General features: G+C 41.6%; 1 protein-coding gene across 4 annotated transcripts in view; it reads left to right on the top strand.

Moving 5' to 3' along the window:
- Positions 1-15,665, top strand: part of LOC119951755 (ADP-ribosylation factor-like protein 6) — a 204,383-nt gene that overhangs the window by 136,239 nt on the left and 52,479 nt on the right. For all 4 annotated transcript variants that reach the window (XM_038775083.1, XM_038775080.1, XM_038775082.1 and 1 more), the window contains 6 exons: positions 620-742; positions 980-1,129; positions 5,333-5,453; positions 7,129-7,220; positions 12,269-12,380; positions 14,753-14,817. In XM_038775083.1, coding sequence (XP_038631011.1) covers positions 620-742; positions 980-1,129; positions 5,333-5,453; positions 7,129-7,220; positions 12,269-12,380; positions 14,753-14,817 — 663 coding nt within the window. The remainder of the gene's footprint in view (positions 1-619; positions 743-979; positions 1,130-5,332; positions 5,454-7,128; positions 7,221-12,268; positions 12,381-14,752; positions 14,818-15,665) is intronic.

Raw genomic sequence — 15,665 nt, forward strand, 5'->3', positions numbered from 1 at the left:
TGGTGCAGCTGTGGTGTTGAGTCCTCCAGTGTTCAAGCAAAGAGACTAGGCCTATCGATCCGATTGGGATGCTAGGCAGTAACTTCTACCTCCGACACTGCCCACAGGAATCCACTTGGGAGATGTGAAGCGCTCGCTTTACTATGATTGCCATTCATATTAGCAGTAGGCTTCGGCCGCACAGCCAGAGACCGCCACGGTCAGTGTGAATTATGAGTGGATGGTGGGACTGATAGGCGGGAGTTGGAGCTGCCCCCGTTATGGGTACACAAAGTCCAGGGGGATGTCATGGTGAACCCTCTGCACTGAGACCCTCCCTCCCCGTCAAGCACGACATGGCCATTAGATCGCGCCCAACGTTCTGTTTGTGGGTTGTTTGGTTTAAATCCAACCGCGCCTAATTTGGGTTAAACTTCAGTCCATGTATCAAAGGCAAAGTAATTCTGATGGAATTTAGATTTAAAATGCTGACCTTCACAGATGTGAACTGGTGTGTACATTTCTAATGGTTCTGTTTTTATTATAGTTTAAAGATTTTTAAAAATCTAATGTGTTTGAACTTCGGTGTACTTTTTGAACATTACAACATATATCAGTTCATATTCCTGTCGTCTTACAGAGCTTTCAGGTGTCTGATTCATTCTGGAAAAAAGTCATTGAAAAGGTTCAGAAAAATGGTTACAGGCAATTAACTGGAACCCTAGAGTTGGTGAATTTAACAGAGCCTCCGACACGGAAAAGGGTAGGTAAATCACCCCAGCTTTCCCTGAATGTGCTCCAGTACAGCAGAGATTATTCTGATATCTCTCAATAGTAAAGTGGGAAAATTGGTATTGTAAAAATGTCTTGAAATCAATTGTTATTAGCCACAATATGTTGATTGTAAAAGCCCTTAAAAAGTATGAAATTGAAGTTGACACTGAGTGTGTTGTAATCTTAAGAAGTGATTGGGCTTTAGCTTTGTGTTCTGTTTTTTCAGAAAAGAAAGATGCATCGTGAATTGATTCCGGTTGTCAGCACTACTCCACACTTGACAGAATTGTCCTGTTCCCTGATGCAGAGCAAAACATTTCCTTTGGAACAGTTAACTACATTTTCACAACTATTACAGAACTTTGATCGCATAGAGGTGAGGCAAATTAAGTAATATTTGAAATGATGTGATTCAGAATATTTGTGTATAGTAGTTTGAAACTGATTTCAACTAATTGTATATGTTTTGAGGCGTGTGGCACTCTTCCTCAAAAGAGCAAAAAATATTCCTGCTTCATTTAGTCTACCTGCGATTGGTATTTATACTGAAGAAAACGCAGATGAACATTAATTTTTTCTTTAAAGGTTTTATTTAGCAACTTTCAAATGCTCCCATTTGGCTTCCGAAGAAGTAAACTCCTTGTAGTCCGATATCCACAACAGAGACAGAAACAGTCCATTTAGCCTAATCAGTTCATGCTGGTGTTTGGGATCCACCTGAGCCCCCTACCATCTTTTCTCTTTTACATCTTCCATCAGAAACACCTAATCCCTTTCTCTCATCTGTTAGAACATAGAACAGAACATGTTGTGCCGAGCAATGATCACCCTACTCAAACCCACGTATCCACCCTATACCCGTAACCAACAACCCTCCCCTTAACCTTACTTTTTAGGACACTACGGGCAATTTAGCATGACCAATCCACCTAACCCGCACATCTTTGGACTGTGGGAGGAAACCGGAGCACCCGGAGGAAACCCACGCACACACGGGGAGGACGTGCAGACTCCGCACAGACAGTGACCCAGCCGGGAATCGAACCTGGGACCCTGGAGCTGTGAAGCATTTATGCTAGCTACCGTGCTGCCCAGTTTGTCCAGTTTATTTCTTAAATACATCAATGCAATTCATTTCAACCACTACATGTGGCAGCAAGTAGCACCTTTTTACCACACTTTGATTGAAGAAGTTTCTCCTGAATTCCCTATTGGATTTCATAGAAACCCTACAGTGCAAAAGGAGGCCATTTGGCCAATCGAGTCTGCACCGACCTGTGGAATCCATAATAAACTGTTTCTTAGTGAATGACGTGGGTCTGTAGAGATAGAATGATGGAGATAACCAAAACAAGAATGTGCTTTCTGTAACCTACAGTAACGTCCAAGGGAAGGTGGGGAGATAAGTATGCAAATGAAGGATTGAAAATGCTTGTTTTTCCATTGGTCCATTTGCCCTGTTTTCTGTTGGCTAGAGTTACTGTCCTTTCATTGGTTTAAAATGAATGTTTAACTGTGATATTATTGGTGTGCAATAATTGACATGCAAAGGAAGGATTAGACTGCAACTGCAAACCTATTGGTTGAAAAAGCTCTGTGTTTCTCCTTCGCTGGACTCCGACCGAGCAATGCAGTGAGTTCCACTGAGTTGTTTCCCTTGTACAAGTCAATAAAGTTTGATCAAAGAGTACTCTCGTGTATGCCTGGCAGTAATTTCGACAGACCCTTCGAATGAGCACTCTGCCCATTTACAGGTGTCCACCCCTACCCATCTCCATAATCCCATAACCTAACCTGCACATCCCTGGACACTAAGGGGTAGTTTAGCATGGCCAATCCCCCTAACCCTGGACTGTGGGAGGAAACCGGAGCACCAGGCGGAAACCCCGCAGATACTGGAAGAGGGCTTCTAGTTATGCTTTTCTCCTGTATCTGCTGTATCAAAGCCTTTCATAAATGTAACGACCTTTATTAGGTCACCCCCTCAGTCTTTTTCAAAGGAAAAGAGAGTCAACCTGTTTATCATTTCCTGATATGTTTACCCTGCATTTCTGGTATTATCCTTTTAAATCTTCTGTATCTTTTTTCAGAAGTTGATGATCAGAGCTGCATGTAATGTGGTGTACTTATGAATTCAATCCCTCGAGTGATTAAACCCAGTGCTTGTTTGATTTATTGTTTACGGCCTTCCATTATATTTCTCAGTGTCGTAATTTTTCGTGATTGATGTATTTGTATTCTGAGATGCCTTTGTTCCTTTACCACATCTGGGGCCTCACGGTAGCATGGTGGTTAGCATCAATGCTTCACAGCTCCAGGGTCCCAGGTTCGATTCCCGGCTGGGTCACTGTCTGTGTGGAGTCTGCACGTCCTCCCCGTGTGTGCGTGGGTTTCCTCCGGGTGCTCCGGTTTCCTCCCACAGTCCAAAGATGTGCAGGTTAGGTGGATTGGCCATGCTAAAAAAAAAAAAAATTGCCCGTAGTGTAAGGTTAATGGGGGGATTGTTGGGTTACGGGTATACGGGTTACGTGGGTTTAAGTAGGGTGATCATTGCTCGGCACAACATCGAGGGCTGAAGGGCCTGTTCTGTGCTGTACTGTTCTATGTTCTATCTAGGCTCTCGCCTTCCAATTAACAAGTGATCAACCTACTCTTCCTACCAAAATGTCTTACTTCACATTCATTTGCCAGTTATTTCCCATTCTGCAAGTTTATTAATGTTCTGTAATTTATTGTACTCCTCTCAGTATTAACTACCCCCCAGAATTTGTTGTCTTTTGCAAATTTAGGAAGTGTTTTTTGCTTCCAAAGTCCAAATTGTTAATGTATATAGTTATCTGCAGTGGTCGCAACACTGATTCCTGAGGAACACTACTTCCCACCTTCTGCCACCCTGCATTACTATCCTCTACTCCCACTATGCCATTCTTTGAGCTTCTTTTCCTCTAATGGGGCACATAATGGAAGGCTTTTTGAAAATCCAGATACATTATATCACAGCGTCACCATTGTCTACTCTGTTACCATATCAAGTGATTCTGCCTATTCATTACTTTATTTCTCATTTCCAGGTGTTCTATTCTCTTTTGTAGTCAAGATGTCATTATTTTTTCTACCATAATATTAAGTCTATATTTATAGTCTATAATTCCTCGGGTATGTTCTGTCCTCCTAGGAATGATGTTAACTATCTGCCAGTCCTCTGATATTAAATTGTTTTCTAATGAATTATTAAATATGAGCATAATGCCGTTGCTAACTCTTTCCAAAATTCTTTTAAAGTAAGTTGATGCAATCCATTCAGGCCAGGTGTTTTATTCCCTTTGAGTTTGATTAATTTATTGAGTACATCCCCATCTTATTTTAAATGTACTTATGCCATTACTCATCGCATCTTATCATTTAATGTCATGTCCACTTGTTCTATCTCCCCAGTAAATATCAAAGCAAAGGTTTTATACCATCGCATACTGTTGTTGACTGTGGAATGTCTATCTGAATCCCATCATTTTTTGTTGACGTCCCTGTAAAATATTTTAGTTTTATTTCATTGGTCCTCTTTGCCTTCCTAATTGTTTGTTTTGACTTTTCTCCTCATCACTTCATGTACACCTCTGTCGTACATGTACATGCTGTCTGCCTCTTTCTTTACCCTCAGTTTTCATTTACATTTTTATTCATCCATGGAGTCCCATTAGTGTCTAGCTTGTTCTTTCCTTTTCTACAGGAATATATTTTTCTTGCACGCTGTTCAACATATTTTTTAATGTTTCCCATTATTGTTCTCAACTTTATTTGCCAATATAGATCTATTCCCAGGCCCTCAATTAGCTTTCAATGATCTATTGATCTTTTCACTATTTGTTTGTGGAATGTGGATGTCACTGGCTAGACCAGCATTTGCCCATCCTGAATTGCCCTTGAGAAGGTTTTGGTGAGCCACCTTCTTGATATTGGGTTAGAAAGGAGTTCTGTGCGCATTGTAGAAATTCTGTTCCCTTCTCCCTTTTATCCTACCTCTTCTGTCTAATTAATGTCAGAGTAGTTGAAATCCCCCATGTAGATTATCTATCCCCTAGTTTGCATGTGTCTTTCTCCATCTCCCTTCGGTGATTTGTAGATTAGACTTATTGTGAGATAGATCCTTTTACTATCTTTTGCCTCCATCCATATTGATTATATTTTATAATGCTAATAGCTGTGTCCCTTTTTCCTACTGCCATTATGTTATCACTAATATGCACAGCTACACAACCTCCCTGGATTCCTTCTCTGTCTTTTCTCAATATGTTTAATTCCCAGCCCTGATTTTGCTGTAGCCATATTGCAATTTTTCAGTCATCCATACCATGTTGAGTTCCTTCTGACCAATGATTGCCTCAGCTCCCCTGTTGTGTGCCGGACACTGCATTACTGTACAGACATTTTAACTAATTTTTAGCAGAATTTCCACATTATTTTTAATCCTACAAAATAGCCTGCTGGATGTTACCTAATTGGATGTTCAGCTGCTGTTGTTTTGCACATTCTAATACAGTCTTGTTCCTCTGTGTTTCAAAGTGTTTTCCTTTCTATTCAGTTCCCTGCGCAGATGGGCTCAGTGCTGAGATCTCCTCTGTTGCTTCATTACATTAATTGGGTAAAAGATGACTCTGCGCTTCTGCGGCTGGATTTTTGGCTGGCTCAAACTCTTCAGGAAGGTGAGGCAATGTCAGTTTCCTAAAATTTCAAACAAAAAGGAACATGAAATTTAGAGAAAATTATAACTTCTGAAATAATACATCAGGCGAAAGACACATTTAGATATCACAAGATGTAGTTCATAATACATTTTTGCAGGCCGACCCAAAGGAACAGTGTCTATAATAAAATGCAGTTTAGTTTGTCCACACACTACTGATTGTTGAAGGGTTGATTTTGTAAGTGGCCCCTGGGGCACACGGAGGCTTAGAGCATGTGACAGTGTGGTTGATGGTGGTGGATATGTGGTGTTGGTGGAAGAAAAGGAAAAAGAATAACGAGATCTCAAAAACCAAACTAGCCTATCTAGAGGGATTGGGAAGGGTGGCAGGGATTGCATCAAAGTGATAATTGGTGGTGGCTAGGTGGGGTGCTGGGGTGGTGGTGGAAACACGAGTGTGGGGGAAACTGCATGGGAGATATGGGATGTGATGGGGGTGCAGACTATATAGGGTGGCATAGGAAATAGTGGTGTGATGGGCATGATATGAGAGGGATGTAAATAATGGGAGGGGATGGAATGAGAGTAATTGTATGGCAAGGACTTGCAATAAAGATAATAACTCACCGCGCGTGTTTTATGGGCCTCTGCAAGTTGAAATATAAAATACAACAGTTGAACTCGAGTGAAAGAGGCAAGTGTATGTTTATCTCGGTTTCTAGCATACAAGATATCTGACAATTAAATCATATTAACTTCTTTAAATCTTTACAATTTCAAATTAAACTTTCTGATGCATTTCAAATTTGTTGTGTAAATTATTGAATTGGTTTCATTATCTCCAGTGTTGTCAACTCCATACTGAATTCAATTTCTGATAACTTTACAGTTGGCATTACATCACAATGAATTGTGAAGTTTATGATGACTACCTACGCAATAATGGAACTATTTAATTCTTGTCTATTCATGTGAAACATGATATAACTAATTCACAGATGCTGGGAAAACCAAAAACTTGAGTGAGATTCTTTATTTAGCCAGCAATCTTTTGATTTCCAATTAAACACCAACAGTGGCTGAAGTAAAAAGATATCCACTAACTTCCTAGGTAATCAAGAGGTGGACAATAAATATGGCCTCATCAGCATTGCTTATATCCTGTGAACAGTTTTAAAGATAAAATGTTTACCTGCAGAATTTTCAGTAGAATGGTGATCTATTCTATTTTTAAAAAAAATTTCAACAAATTGTTCACAACGATTGAAATGCTCCATTTGATGGAGTTATAGACCAAATTTTCAGTTGAGAAATTAAGCAAATTTTAAATATAGTTTAGTTGAAACTATTTTGTTTAATGTAGCAGGTGCTTGTTGGGTTGCTTTTTCTGCACCAGTAGCCATATCAAGTATTCCAGATGTAGCATAATTTCAATACAAAGTAAAGTAGTTCCTGTCATGCCCCAGCAAGTATTCTAGGTCCGGTGTAGTGCTCCTTTTGCATTCCCCTGATGACGTACTTCAGCCTCCTATCCTTAAAGCATAGCTAAACTCTAGTTTGTATTGCAAATATATGATTTTTAGAAGTTTCTTGATTGCGCCATTTCCTATTGAAGAGCTAGTACTATTGAGGTAGTTCTTTTTCAGGGTTCATGTGGGTGTTTGTTACAGCAGATATTTTTCCCTCTTCAATAGAATTTGCAGACTGCAGCGGTGACTCATTGCAGAAAGAAAAAGAACTTGTTGAATTTCTAAACATCATCATTAGAACCCAAGAATTTCTACAGGTAAGAACATTGAGAGCACCAAAATAGCATTTTGAGGAAAACGTGCTTTAATAAAATGATTACAAACTAGAAAGAGGCTTGAATAAAATGATTACAAACTAAGAGGAGGATCAAGGGGACTTTGTGTAATTGCTTGGCCGTCTTCATCAGCTGAGTTTTTGACAATATTAAGAAATTTCTGTTAGTAGTCATGTAGTTTTTACATAGTGCATATGTTTCCTGTTTCAGCAGAAGATCACAACTAATGTGCAGTATTTGGGTGTCAAAGATGAGCTTTACCCTGTCTCTCAATGTATAATTATTCATATCAATCTTCCGATGTAGAGCACTGGACTTTCTTGTGCTTCCACCATAAATGGGAATATCTACTTGAACACTAAAATGTTTACAACTGCTAGTTTTGACTACACCATGGCAGTATATAGCCTCAACAGGTCCACAACACAATATTGTGGAAATACTCTCTTGGAACACAGTAAGCAGAAAAAACAGCCACTTGAGGCTGAAACATGAGATCCTTCCTGCTGGCATGAAATTGAAAAAGTTAAATCAACGGTGTTGTAATCCTCATGGGACCCACAGGATCGGGCTGATTCAGCTTCCCCTGATTCTTGTGGCATGCGAGCTTCCCTGCTGAGGGGCCGAACCCCCTACCAGTGGGAGAGGAAATCATTATACAAACCCGGCCCAGTGTGAGCCGGCACAGTAGTCCCATCTGCCACCTGGGTACATAGTCTTTGCGTAGTTCTGTAAATAAAGTTTTTGTTCCCAGAGCTTCCATGTGTCTGCCTCAGTGAACTCCATGCTGGCAATGAGAATTAAGTGGAGCAGTGGATGGCGCCGTTTTCGTTGTACCGCCACGCGGCTAGAACTGGCCACCCCGGTCCCACAACATTTTTGTGGAAGAGTCCACAAATGATTGTCTGCAGTTGAACTGCATTGCGTCACCCAAAATCGCCCCCATGAGGGTCACTGTTCAGGTCAATGGTTCCCCCATTGCCAATGGAGTTCAACACGAGTGCCGCCGTCTCGGTTGTTGGAAGGCACACTTTGTAGAGGCTCAGGATGGGAGTGCAGTTCCTATTGCTGTAGGACACCGAGGCTCAATTGGTCACATACACCATAGCGGGGACCACAGTGACACAGTGGTCAACGGGCAGCAGTCCGCTTGTTTGCCACTGATCGTGGTGAACAGTGATGGCTCCAGTTTACTAGGCTGCGACTGGCTACACGCCTCGGCATTGATTAGCAGAATGTTTTCTAAATGGGCTCAGGAGACCTCAACGCAGTGTTGTCGAAGTACCCCAAGATTTTCCAGACTGGGTTGGGGTCAATCCGCAGAGCCATGGCAAAGATCCACGTGGTCCTTATGGTGTAACCAACTATGTTCATGCTCGCCAAGTTCCTACGTGTTACTGCTCAAGGTAGAGGCGGAGGTCAGGTGGTCGAAGGCTTGGGGATCAACCGGCCGGTGAAATTTGTGGACTAGGTGGTGCCGGTTGGCCTCGTCATGAAGCCCGATGACACATTTCGCCTTTCCGGCGATTATAATATTAATGGTGAATAGGGCCTCCAAGCTGGACCGGTATCCAGGGCCATGGATTGAGGACTTGTATGCCAAATTGGCTGGAGGTCACTAGTTTACCAAGTTCTATATGAGCTGCGCATACCTCTAGTTGGAACTGGAGGCGGAGTCTTGTTGGTACGTGACGGTGAACATGCATAGGGGGCTGTACGCGTATACAAGGTTATCTTTTGGTGTGTCATCGGCCTGCGCATTTTCCAGCGCTGATGGAGAATATTCTGCGTAGCAGTGTATCTCGATGACGTCTTGGTCATGAATGACTGAGCGAGGCCACCTGAATAACATGGCTGAGGTGCTCTGTTGCTTTGCAGAGTCAGGCATATGCCTCCGCAGAACAAAATTCAGCTTTCACACCCGAAAAGTGATCTATCTGGGTTATCACGTGGATCAGCAGCGGCCTCCACCTGGTTGAAGACATAAGTGTGGGTCATCCAACAGGCCCCCACGCTGGGAAGCGCGATGGAGCTCCGTTCATTCGTGGGGCTTGTAAATTACTATGGGAAGCTTATCCTCGGCCTTGCAACAATGTTGGCCCCCCTTTACTCAAAAAGAACCAGGGGTGTACGTGGAGAGCACCGCAGGCAGTGGCATTCGTGGAGGTGAAAAGATCAGTGCCGCTGTTGGGATTATTCAAAGAGGACAGTATCATTCCGCCTATAACGTCAACCAGAATTCAATAATGGGCTCTCTTGTTGGCATTGTAGAAATACGGCCTGGAACACTGTCCTGCGATTCTGCAAATCGCAGAAGAACGCTGTGCGGGGAGCAACAGAAGCACCCACCTGCTCCGTTGCTTCTACCTGGGAGTGGATATTTCTCCATGCTGCTTTTGCTGGCCCTTTCAGGGGTCCATGATCATCCTCCTCATCACGCACTTCAAATGGTCATCCACGGGGTGCTGTCAAAGCATTCGAGAGTGAGGATTCTCTTTTAGTACACACAACATCTTGAAGGTATTGGTCTCCGACAATGGAACACTGTTTACTAGTGTGGAGTTCAGGAGTTTCATGCGGATGACTGGGATATGCCACATACATACTGCTCAATATCATCCTGCTTTGAATGGGTTGGCCAAAAGATTGGTCCTAGCATTCCAAGTGTGGCGTGAACAAGCAGACCTCTGGGTCGCTTGACACACATTTGGCATGCTTATTTTTCTGTTACTGCTCCATGCAACCACCAGCATAGCACCGCCGAAACCTCTCATGGGACCGTGGCTTGGAACTTGCTGTAGCCTGCCATTGCCTGATATTGACAGGAAGGTATGCAGCGGCAGGAGCAGCTGGGGTGTTGCCCTGTTCAGCATGCCCCACCTAGACTATTCATACCAGGTGACGTGCACGTATGCAACTTCGGAGACTAGGCCAAATGGGTCACTGGCACTACCATTCAGCAGACCGGAATTGAAGAGGCACTTCAATCATCTCTATGGTAGGAACCCTGTGATGTGTGATCCCCTTTTGGAGGAACTGAGCCGCCAGCTCCGTCTCACGGGGACGATGCAGTAGGCTGAGGTTTTCGACTGCAACGGAGATTCTGTCACTGGACGTTTCCAATGGGGAATCTCCTGATGGCCAACCGCTTGACGAAGAAGAGTCAGTCACTATACACTGCTTGGCTTACTTTGCGAACGCATGAAAAGTAGCCATGGGCTAAGAGGTACGACCACCACCACCTCCTTTTTCGGACAGGTTTTCGCACTTTTTGGGTGGGAACTCAATACATGGGTTCTTAATATTTTCAATTCTTGTGGGATGGAGGGATTAAATTTTCAGATGTACATTTCTGTTTGACTTTAATTAAGCAATAGGAAGCGCAAGATTCTGGCGGTTACCAATGATCAGAAATTGAACTGGACCAGCCATTTTGTCAGGAATCGGTGAAAATGAAGGTCAAAAAGGTAAACTGGCATGTAATAAAAAGGGGAATTGATGAAGGCAGCTACCTGAAGGGTTGTTTTGATATGCGAAATAGCGTGCCAGTGCGAAAAGTAAGTGTTTACCAATGTGACATGACTGGGGGAGTACAATGGGGGTGTAGAAGAGGTAACTTCAAAGTGGAGAGACAAGGGAATTAGCACTTGTGTGCTAAAATCCAGATTCACAGGGTGGGTAACATCAAGGGGAAAAAAATGGTACATCCGTAGCACAACAGCTGATGAAAAGCACACAGTAGCAGCAGCAACCATCACAGCCACAACCAGCTGCAGAGAACAGTGTCCCCTGAAAGCAAGTTACCGCTAAAAGGGCGGCTGGTTTAAAATCCAAAACTCAAACCGAGAAGATTACACCTTTACTGAAACTGAGGCTGGTTTTCCCAAACGTGGGCAACAATATGTGCGTGGAAAATTAGTTGGGAACAAAGGGGTATCTTCATGTGATACACTGATGGCTATATACACTCACTGTAGTTAAGTGTACTGTTACAGTGTATTATAATCCTTGTGTGTTTTTCTTTCAAGTCAATAAATATTCTTTTAATTGTTCAGAAAACGATTGGACTGTTCCTCCCTGATTTGCATATTTTCCAGTATACCATATTGAAAATATAAACCACTAAGACCCGGTGTTCCAAATGATCCTTCTGGGCTTTGGGATATCCTCACTTTTACCATCAGCGGGGTTCTTAAAATAAATACTGTGTCTACAAGAGCAGATCAGAGGCTGGGAATTCTGTGGTGAGTAACTTCGCTCACCAAACCCTTCCACCATCAGCAAGGCACAAGTTAGGCATATGATGGAATGCTGTTCTCTTGCCTGGACAACTGCAGCTCTAACAATACTCAAGAAGCTTGACATTATCCAAGACACTCGATTAGCTCCCCATCCATTCCCTTCAACATTCACTCCCTCTACTACCAATGCACAATGGCAGAAGTATGTACCACATACGAAATGCACTTCAACTTACCAAGGCTCCTTCAACATCACATTTCAAAGTCATGACCTCTACCACCTAGAAGGACATGGGCAGCAGATGCTTGACAATACCACCATCACCTTCAAGCTCCCCACCAAGCCACATACCATCCTTGGGACTGGAACTTAATCACTGTTCCTTACTGTTACTAGGTCAAAATACTGAAACTCCCTACCAACGCTGAGTGTTCCTACAATATATGGACTGCTGCGATTCAAGAAGGCAGCTTACCAGCACCTTCTCGAGGACTGTTTGGGATAGGCAAGAAATGTTGGTCTAGCCAATGACAGCCGCATCTCATGAATGAAAAAATTAATGCATTTACATTGGTATAGCACCTGGAACTTGACTTTTACTTAGCCCTTCATCGTAACTTGGCCAAGAAATAGTACAATCTGCTTTTCACCTCCCCAACATCATTTTGACTTGGGTATTACCAGATATATGTTTGAGTACTTATTCTGGATAGGGTCATCGAACAAGTTGAGGATGTATGTGTTGTTGGAAATTTGATTCTATGACTTGTGATGTAATTATTTTTCAGGAAGGTTTTTCATGCTGTGAGGATTTTGTATTGAAGAGCTTATCTTTTTGTGATAGTTTGTGGTGTAGCACTCAGATTCTTGCCTTGCTCACCAGGATTTCACCAAGCTCTGGTAGGTAGCAGTCATACATTTTACAACTTGTTCATGATTTATTATTGCCATCTGCTTTTTCTTCCTATATGCAATATTTGATTCTGCAAAATTAAATTTGCAATTCCATATAAAACGTCTCTGAATTTAAGTCATCAATGTAAATTAGAAACCATTAGGTTCCCAACCACAAACTCCCAACTCTTTCCCTGTTATGGACCCCTGGGAAGTAAGGGAGTGTGCACCATCCAATTCTCATTAACCCATAATGAGTAATTAAGGGCGGAGCTTCCCCCTTAATAGGGATGGCTCCACAGTATAAAAACCCCTGGGTGCAGGTCGGGGAGGGTGACCCTTCAAGGTATGGGAGTATATTAATAAATCTCTTTGTTATATCCTATGAATGCGTCCTATGAATGTTTCTCATCCATTGGGTTCTACACTCCCCACGTGCCTGCTTATTTTCTTTCAGTTAATTTCTTCATCCATTCTCAAGTTTTAACAGGAAACCCCACAATCATGAGGATTTTTTTGGAAGTCTACAACATGTTCTAGAATTTGTTTTTTGCAGAACACTTGAAATGTTACTTAAAGTGAAAGAGATTGGTCAGATAGAATCTTTTCCATCTGAATTCATGTTTGAGGTTAGGTTATCAAACAGGTAATTCTCACGTTTACTTATTGCACTGCACAATATTTAAGTCCGAATCTTAGACCTTAGTTACTGCATCAGTTTTGTCAATCTTTTTGAAAATGGCCATCAGACGAACTTGTTTCAATTCAACAAGGCATCTCTGTCTTATTTGGCTACCTTATAATAAGATAAAAAGAGTTTATATGCAAGTATTAATTTGTTTTGAGCCCTTGAAGCTCACATGGGGATTTAAACTTCTTTATATCAGACATTCATCAGTGGGAAATTAACATAAAAAATATGAGCCATTTGACCCGTTGAGCTGCTCTGCCATTCAGAACGATCATGGGTGAACTAATCTTGGCCTCAAAACCACTTTACTGCTTTCCCACTATAACTATCGAGTCTCCTGTAGATCAAAAATCGACCCAACATAAGGAGTTTCTGGGTCATGCAAAAGTTGGAATGTTGGTGCTGCAAAATGTAGAAAGGTCCCAGGATCTGAGATTGTTAGAGGGATGTACTACTGTTTGGCAGCATGAAAAACAGTATTGGCATCGGGGAATACTAACCTGTAGTTTAGAAAAAGAGCAGCAGCAATATATGGGTCTTTGGTTCGAGGGTGAGGAAGAAGTCCTAGGACCCGGCAAAACTGGGCAGAGTTGTGGCATTATTGACGTGTGTATATTAGGTTTCCTATGAAATATCAAAAGTTGATTGCTGGTAGATTTCCCCAATTAAGCAATTGTTCTTTAAAGCCCAAAAATGGTTCGAATTTTCAACTGGGGTAAAGAGTTATGGTTGGTCTTGAGTGACATAGCAGCTAGTTAGAAAGATTGCAACTCTCACTGTGAAGCTGGATTTGAATTATTTGAGAAAAGGCAAACTGAAGACAGGAAACAGATTCTCAATAGAAATTTTTTGGTTTTTTTCTGATTTTGCAAAAAAAAATATATTATTTGTTAGAGGTCATAAGAGGACGAGAGCAGTTTTTAATCGTTCCAACATGATCCTTAACTCAAGTTGAAAATTCACTTGTCCTTTGATTTGAAGTTTTTCTCAAAAAAAACTTTAACTGATTTCTTTCCCTCTAGCTCTCATCTCTCTCACTTTCCCTTCTGTCCCATAAAAGGAATGAGATAACAAATGTGTTGTCAGCACAATATTTTTAATTAGATAGTTGTAAATTTGTAAATTTCTAATCACTGCTAAAATGGGAGGGAGATGAATTTGCTCAATTTAATTGGATTCTTTCACATATGGTATTTGCTAATTTTTTCTACTTTGTTTGCTTTCTATTTCTGTTACTGTCTTTCCCTTAAATAGCTTCATGTGTTCTTTGACTAAGACAATGATCAGTCTTCATCAACCTCTGAATAAATTAAATTTTCGGGTCATTTTTGTGGTCGAATGTAAATGTTTTAATATTTTACTTTTTATTTGACAAAAAACCTTTCTCGGCACAATGAAATGAAATGAAAACCGCTTATTGTCCCGAGTAGGCTTCAATGAAGTTACTGTGAAAAGCCCCTAGTCGCCACATTCCGGCGCCTGTCCGGGGAGGCTGTTAGGGGAATCGGACCATGCTGCTGGCCTGCCTTGGTCTGCTTTCAAAGCCAGCGATTTAGCAGACCAAGGCAGGCCAGCAGCACGGTTCGATTCCCGTTACAGCCTCCTCGGACTCTCCAGCCTCCCCAAAACTATCTTTCTCAAAGACTTCTGTTTGTCAAGATGTTTATACTTTTTTTTCCAATTGCAGATGTGATTTCTCTTTATTTTGATCCATTAATGAAGCTGTTCTTCACTTCCTCAATTTATTTCAAGGTAAGGAAAATTCTGCTTATCTACTCTTTCTTCATTCCCCTGACAAAAACACTTCAGCAATGATACTTCTGTTTCTAGCAGGATATATTTAAGCCACCACTGCATAAATAGTAATGCTGCTCTTGGTTTAAAGAGAATTAGTGTGGGTCTTATTGGGGAATACGGTGCAAAATCAATGAGTGTGCTTCAGAACTTGGTCCCCTTTTGGCTCGATGAACATCCATCTTCCGAGTTTCACAAAAACAGTCTCTTAAACTGTATTTCAGTTTGCAGGCTAACTAACTAATTCAATTAAATGTTTTCATTTTTGTTGTGTTTGCAAAATTTTGTTCATATTCATTGCTATTTTGCTTTTTCACCATTCCATAATCTTTTTGTTTTCAAATAATTAATTCAAATTGGAGTTAATTGTTTCTCTGGTTTCCATCTGCAGATATGCCAGGTTATCCTATACCCTTCAGTAATGTCTGACTGTGTTGCCTCATTATCACACAGAAAGAAAGTCAAGGAAAAGAGAAAAAAGATCTGATCATTGATAATCAATGTCTATGTACATACAGGCAAATAGCAGCTCCAACTGAAGGGGGCAGTCTTGTACATTTTATTTACATTGTTTGTTTCTGAAACATTTTCAAAGGTTTAGATTCATAGAATCAATACAGTGCAGAAGGAGGCCATTCAGCTCATTGAATCTGCACCAACCCTTTGAAAGAGCACCCTATCTAGGCCCACGCCCCCACCCTACCCCATAACCCATCAACCCAACTCTATCCCCATCACCCCTCGACCCTACCTAACCTTTTGGACACTAAAAGGAAATTTATCATGGCCAACCCAACTAAACTTGC

The sequence above is a fragment of the Scyliorhinus canicula genome, chromosome 17, assembly GCF_902713615.1.
Source record: "Scyliorhinus canicula chromosome 17, sScyCan1.1, whole genome shotgun sequence".
Lineage (NCBI taxonomy): Eukaryota > Metazoa > Chordata > Chondrichthyes > Carcharhiniformes > Scyliorhinidae > Scyliorhinus > Scyliorhinus canicula.